The sequence below is a fragment of the Pollachius pollachius genome (genome assembly GCF_949987615.1).
Source record: "Pollachius pollachius genome assembly, chromosome: 5".
NCBI lineage: Eukaryota > Metazoa > Chordata > Actinopteri > Gadiformes > Gadidae > Pollachius > Pollachius pollachius.
In genome coordinates, this window is record NC_136938.1 from 10,410,353 (window position 1) to 10,417,900 (window position 7,548).

General features: G+C 40.7%; 2 protein-coding genes across 2 annotated transcripts; both read left to right on the forward strand.

Annotated features, from left to right (window-relative positions):
- Positions 1–38: 38 nt before the first annotated feature.
- On the forward strand, positions 39–3,216 carry LOC307075788 (leukotriene B4 receptor 1-like; the record flags this gene model as incomplete). The annotated part of the gene is made up of 2 exons (XM_079736483.1): positions 39–59; positions 1,425–3,216. The coding sequence occupies 2 exons, from the start codon at positions 39–41 to the stop codon at positions 2,553–2,555; spliced, it is 1,152 nt and encodes a 383-aa protein (XP_079592609.1). The 3' UTR covers positions 2,556–3,216.
- A 439-nt stretch (positions 3,217–3,655) lies between these two features.
- On the forward strand, positions 3,656–6,247 carry LOC307076226 (leukotriene B4 receptor 1; the record flags this gene model as incomplete). The annotated part of the gene is made up of 1 exon (XM_079737144.1): positions 3,656–6,247. One exon carries the CDS (start codon positions 3,656–3,658, stop codon positions 4,778–4,780), a length of 1,125 nt encoding a protein of 374 aa, XP_079593270.1. The 3' UTR covers positions 4,781–6,247.
- Positions 6,248–7,548: the final 1,301 nt, after the last annotated feature.

Below are 7,548 nucleotides of genomic sequence, written 5' to 3' on the forward strand. Positions count from 1 at the left end.
CGTATATTGCGCTTGCGCAACAATCCTCATAATAACTTATGGTCCCCCAATGCCTGCCAGTACGATTACTCCAAACCTCAATGTATCTCCACAGCTTCATCAGTACCCCTTGATTGATTCCATACCAGACATTGACAGATATTACACTGATATTACACTTTTATCATCGAGCGGCTCCTTAAAATAGGTATAACAGTAGCTATTTTGTTATTTATAATCTTAACTTTTTTGATGAGCAACAATCCACATAATATTTGACAAAACCACAAACATACTTTTATTTGTTTAATAGTTATGACAAAACAAAATTATATTTATGTACCCCCTGAGACCTGCTAATGTAAACCTAGGAACACATTTCCCTGTTTGGGAATCATTGTGTTATAATATTGAGGTTCTACTGCCAATAAGAGCTAACAAGAATGTAAGCCTGAATAGTGGTTTGTTTTGAAACGTTCGAATGATGCTTTTTCTTTCACTTCACCACACCAGACTCTTGCCCATATAGTGACCAGTTGAAAGTTCATAAACTGATATCAATTCACTTTACTAAATTCAATTATTTTATTATATTACGGGATTTGTATGATATGACTGCTTACTAACTCCCCCTCCAGAGAACACATTACTCCCATCCTCTTTCAACCTCATTGGCTTCCAATAAAACAACGCATCAATTTCAAGATTCTCCTCACTACCTACAAAGCGCTAAACAACTTTGCACCCTCGTACATAACAGATCTCCTCCATCGCCACTCCCCCACTCGCCGCATACGCTCCGCTGATGCCAACCTTCTCACCTCCATCACCAAGACCAAGTATCGCACCCTGGGGGACAGAGCCTTCGCCATCGCTGCCCCTACCCTCTGGAACTCCCTCCCTCTGGCCATCCGAAACTCTGATGCACTCTGTTCATTCAAAAGTCAACTAAAAACCTATCTCTTCAGGACCACCTACAACATTTGGCAAATCAATCCGCCATCTTCCACTCTCTCCCGCTCTCTTAATGTGTTGCCTATTGTTGTGGTGTTTTTTATTTATTTTTTTATTTATTTTTTCCCTTTTGTTTGATTGTCTGTACTGTCTGTATGTATTCCTTTCTTATTTGTGAAGTGTCTTTGAGTACTTAGAAAAGCGCTATAAAAAAACTGATCAATTATTATTATTATTATTGTTATTATTATGTTTCTCTACATAACAACAGACTATGCATGTGTTTTATGCATGGAATATATAGTCTATATCTATAGTTGAATCAGCTGATGGCCGAATCTCACATGCCCGTTTATTTCTGGCCAATAAACCGTACAAGGGGTGTCAGAGTTCAAGAGATCAAATGCTTTTATAGCCTAGCAGCCATTTGATGACTCAACGTGTCCATGGAGTGCGGAAGAGAAGTTGACTAAAGTCTGGTTAAAAAACAGAAGTGCACGCCCACTCTTGCTGCATTGCGTTCTAACTGCACTCTTGCAATTGCAGTAAGAAGTCAACCAGTCTCCATGATGACTCTCAGTACGATGAACTTCTCATTGTCCACAGAGCCCGCCGCCAAAAACTTAATGGAACCCCTGTCTTCTGTGGGCCATACGATCTCGGCCACCTTCCTGGGCCTGGCCTTCCTGCTGGGTGCCCCGGGGAACCTGCTGGTCATCTGGATCATCTGGAGGCATGTTAAACCCCGCACCCACACCATCCTGCTTATCCTCCACCTGGCTGCCGCCGACCTGCTGGTCCTCATCACCCTGCCTCTGTGGATCTACTCCCTGGTCTATTCCTGGGTGTTCGGAGAGGTCTTCTGCAAGACGGTTGTGTACGTGATCCACGTGTGCATGTACGGCAGTGTCTTCCTCATCACACTCATGAGCATTGAGCGCTTTCTGGCAGTCCGCCACCCATTCGTCATCCAGTTCTCCAGAACCCAGACCGTTCTGGACGTCAGCCTGATCGCTGCCTGGGTCCTGGCACTGCTCCTGGGGGTACCTGTTATCCTGACCCAGATAGTGTCGGAGGAGGAGGTTTGGGGCGAGCAGTGCCTCTTCAGGAATTTCAGCTCTGTGGCTCAAGAGATAACAATAATTTCTCTTGAGACCATTGCAGGATTTGTGGTGCCCTTCACCATCATGTCTATCTGCTACTGTCTGGTCGCTAGCCAGCTCAGAGAAAAGACATTCCAGGACAAAAGGAAGACGATGCTGCTGATAGCCAGCTTGATGTTAGCCTTCACCTTGTGCTGGCTGCCTTACCACATCAACAACATCATTCAGCTGGTGTGTACAATCGGGAGTATGGACAGCTCATGTGGCTCTGAAAGTTTAACCCTTATCTCCGGTGCTCTGGTGTTCGTGAGCAGTTCGGTGAACCCTGTGTTGTATGCCTTCGCTGCCCGGAGATCCAAAGTACGCATCAGAGGGCTTAAAATCATCAGATACCTTCAGGAAGTGGCCACACACACCAAACCTTTCCGGGGAACTAGTTCTAAAGAAGCAGACAGTGCATGTGAATACACAGACAGAGAGCAACCGTTCTCTCACACAATCAATTTAAGAGACGTGTGAAATTGTAATTCTGTCAATTGTAATTCTATCATAATTTGATTATTAATCATCAAATTGATGATTAAGGAATATGTTGGTTTGGAATGTTGGAATATATCATGACTTTTAAATTGTTTCACTATTTACTATTATTTAAGTTGTATAATATATATTTGATACAATACAACATAAGAGAGGACTTTAAAAGTATAGCATTTCAATATTTGCGAGTGTTTAAACTGTGAACATGTGGAATATGATGACCAATGTGTGAAATATTGATCCAATGATTTAATTTCCTGTAGTAACATGAATTTGTGAGTCTTTTTTGTGGTGATTAGGATCTAGATAGATATATTTTTTTATGCAGTTACTTGTTTATATGTATAGTAGTGGATAAACATTGTTTGAAAATAACATCCATTATGTTCCATTAATATCTTATAAGGGTAATAATTCTGCATCCAATTAACTGTCACAACTCTCATGAAGTCAGAGTTGTTACGATTGTTAGGATTGTGTAACCTCAATTGAAATGAAAAACACAGATGATATGTATTTCTTCTTTGCCATATATTATAGTAGCCACGCCACATAACATGTTTCTGTAAGAGCCAAGTTCATTTTTGCTGAGGGGAGAAAAAGAAGGAACTGGTGTACCTTCAAGAGACTTTGACTTTTTCAAAAGTATTTTATTCCTTTCTGAAATGTGTTACTCTTCCTAATATTGTGTGTTGTAAATACCAAATGTCTTACGACACCCATTACCGTCAGCTGTAACTGGGCGTGTATTCCCAAATAAATAATGACGTAAAAAAAACCCCTTGCTTTTGTAATTTTCCAGCTTCAAATTAACCAGAACATATGTACAATCATACACCAGGATGTTTAAAAAAATTTTTGAACTGGATCTATTCTTGAAACAAATGTCTCCTATTGAACTTTGACCTTTGTATTTTGGATTAATTAAACAATAGTTCCTATTTATCTTTTTCATAACTCAAAAGCTTGATGGATGAGTCACTAGATCTCTGCCTCTCAAAAAAATCTGTGAAACACCTACTTCCTGTCCGCTCAAGGCTCAGAAGGAAGTGGAGGCTTGCTTGTACAGCACTTTTTGTATGAGGACACTAGACCGCACATGCATACACACACATACACACACATTTATACACAGATGTAGCTTGAGACAAGCGATGGCTTCGCCCTCTCCAGAAGACATGGAATCCGAGGATATATCCAGTGGAACAACCGTGTGCTGTGTGATCCTGGGCTTGTCCTTCTTGGTCGGGGCTCCGGGGAACCTGCTGGTCATCTGGACCATCCTGAGGCACATCAAGAAGCGCTCGCACACCGTCATCCTCATCCTCAACCTGGCTGTGGCGGACCTGCTCATCCTCATCACCCTCCCTTTGTGGATCTACAGCCTGGCCTTCTCCTGGGTGTTCGGCGAGGCTTCCTGCAAGGTCATGGTCTTCGTCATCAACGCCTGCATGTTCAGCAGCATCTTCCTCATCACCACCATGAGTGTGGAGCGTTTCCTGGCTGTGCGCCACCCCTTCGCCTCGGCCGACTGGAAGAGGAAAAAAGCCCTGAGCAAAGTGCTGCTGGCGCTTTGGACTGCTGCCTTCCTGCTGAGCTTGCCCGTCCTCCCCACCCAGGTCTTGGACGGGGAAACAGGCGAGATGCAGTGTCTGTACCGGGAGTACGCCACTGATGGCCAGGAGGTTCTTTTCCTACTGCTTGAGACGCTGGTCGGATTCGTGATGCCCCTCGCTGTATTGGTGGTCTGCTACAGCTGCCTCTGCAGCCGCATTGCTCAGATGACCCTGAAGTCTAAACGCAAGTCCACCTTGCTGATCTGCAGCGTGGTGGTGGTGTTCACCGTGTGCTGGACGCCGCATCACGTGGGGAACTGCCTGACACTGGTGCAGCTCGCCATCAAGGGGTACCACCCGGCCGCGACCCAGTGCCTAGAGAGCGCCAAGAACACCATGACCTTCGTGGCCGGAGCCTTGGTCTTCATCAGCAGCACGGTCAACCCCATGCTGTACATGTTTGCAGCGCGGTCGTTCAGGAGCTCTCTGAGGGAAACGGGCATCCAGCAGCTGTTCCACCACATCTCCAGCACGTCCCCAGGGGAGAACAACCGAGAGATGTCCTTTGTGTCCAAGAGCAAGAGCAACCAGACCAGCAGCTCTCAGTGCTCTCTGGAGCAACAGATAGACGTACATGTAAATGTGTGAAAACGTCTGGTTCAAAAGTGGTGAGTTTGTGACAATGGGTGTATTATTTGGGGTATTGCTATTTGGATTCCTTTTTGGTAGTTGTTGACAAAAAGTTTAAAAGAATTGTGAATGAATGAAATCTTTTGTTTTTGTCAATAGCCTTGATGAAAATTAAGTTGTTTTTTGAATGGATATTATATTTATATGCTTTCTCTTGTTTTTATTTTCCATTCATGAAAAATAAGTATGTATGTATATACTGATTACATTTTTTAATTGAATTTAAGTTTATAATTTAAAATAATACATATTGCAAAGAGTTGGTTCATTGTGTCATTTAAGGCTATATTTCTAACATCCTGTCATCACCCTAATTTACAAGGCTCTTGTTTTGAGGAACCATTACATCCAATGTTATGTTATAGCAGCCATATTGTTTATTATAAAAAACATTTTTACAGTGTTTTATCATTACTTATATGAATTCAGATATTTGCTATTCTGTATATGCAAAAGGACTGTGTCTTCAATTGTGTAGTAATAATAATAATATGCTGCTGTTAAGTTGAAGTTAAGTTAAGTTGAAACGTGATTGCATTTCTGTGACAGGGATAGCAACAGTCATGTTTTTTACTTCCTTTCATGCTGAAATTGCCCAATGAAAGACTGGTTGTCCTTCCTTTGGAGGGCAGTAAAAAGCGGAATTATGCATTTCTCTTGGCCACAGTCATGTGAGCCAAAATTAAACGTAAAAAATAAAGAGATAATAATAATCTACTTAGTAACCAATACACCAAATAATTGGGTGTTTTAAAGAAATGTACATTTTTTTATATTTTTAATGATAACACAAAATATAACTTCTTTAAGAACAGTTCACTTCACTTTATCACCTTAAGGAAAGTGTCTAGCGGGAAAACAGTTACATGTGTTTGTTTGTGTCGAATCTCCAACATCGGTGGAAGCGTTTCTGACCTCCATGTTTGTTCCCATACCATTCTACTATTAGGACATCCTAAACTTCTGCTATCCACCAATGGGTGATTACACATTGTTTAAAGCTGTAATGGTCTGCATAAGCCAAACAATGAGTCAGCCAGGTTCATTGGAGCAATGTGGCAACGATGCTTGCAAAGTTCCTGTGGTGGGAATGACAGGAAAGCTATTCAACCACTAAGATCCATCTATGCATGGCCAATGGAATCGTTTTCATCTGTTATTTCCCAATGTATAGATTTCTTTGCCCACCACGGAGCCACCCTTAGCATGGGAAAAAACGGCTTGCAGGACAATGAAAGTGATCGCCTTAATGTGTGAGATAAAAAAAGAAGCAAGGGCATAGCCTGCGGTTCTGTGAACCGAGTTCCGCAGAACCACCATCAATCCCAGACACCCCAGGTAGAAGCGCTTCAATGGAAGACAAGGAGATCAGTCATGATTGCATATAACTGTGTGTTATGCCTGCATATATTACATACCATATATTAAGCATACCAAATATATTAAAGGTTTCTCAATCTTATACGTCTCTCACTTTGTACAAAGGGTCTTACGTTATGACCAAAAAATGGTGTTCTTGTGTCTGAGACTTGTGGCTAATATGCAAACAGAATTAGTTAGGGCTTCTATGACCCAATCTCACACCAAAACCTTTTAGCTGGGTTCCTGCACATCCCACTCTAACTATTGCTATCAAACTATTATCAAAACAAGATAGTTGAAGATGTTTGGAAATTAATAACAATTTCAAATCTTATCAGTATTTTCCATTACAATCCAATAAAATACTAACCTTACTTTAATACAGGCCTGCTATACTATACTACATTATAGCCAACATTACTACTATACTACTATAGCCTATATTCTACTACTATACTATTCAAGACACTACAATACTATAATATACTATATTATACTATAGTATACTATGCTACACTTTAGTACATTGTACAATAATATACTAAATAATACCATAATATACTATATTATACAATTCAATCCGATACAAACAATACTTTATTATACCATACTACCTTATATACAGACTACTATACTGAAATAAGCTATGCAATATCATTTTATGGTATCGTATAGTTTAGTATAATCTATGCAATACCATAATATTCTAACATATTATACAGTACTATACTTCTACTAATACATTACTATACTATAAATACTATGCTATATTATACTAAACCTTACTATACTATACTATACCAGTATATGTTGCAGGACACATCTTCTGGAAAATGCTTTATGATAGCACATTTGGAAAGCTGTGGAACTATTCTTTACATCAAGCACTTGCTGCTGTTTTTTTTAAAAGTTATTATTTTATGTATATGCATAGGAAGAACTATTCAAACAGATTGTGTTGGAATTTTCTTCATATAGGTGTAAGTTGGTTTTATCCACAACCAGATGAATTGAAGAGTCATGGAGAGTTATTAGGGAATTGAACATTGAGAAATTGTTGAAATTGGAGTGGGGATAAGTCATGTGAGGAAAGACAAAGCCAACAAACTCACACGCGCACACACGCACACACGCACACACACACACACACACACACACACACACACACACACACACACACACACACACACACACACACACACAAGTTTTATTTTGTAATCGTACTGATTTATCGATCCGTGACAGACATTTTAGTTGTATTATGTATGTAAACAAACAAGGCATTTGCCCTATGGACAGAGACTCCGTTTCTAGTGCCACCAAGTGTTTAGGCCCAGTACTGGACAGAAAGCCTCCACTGAACT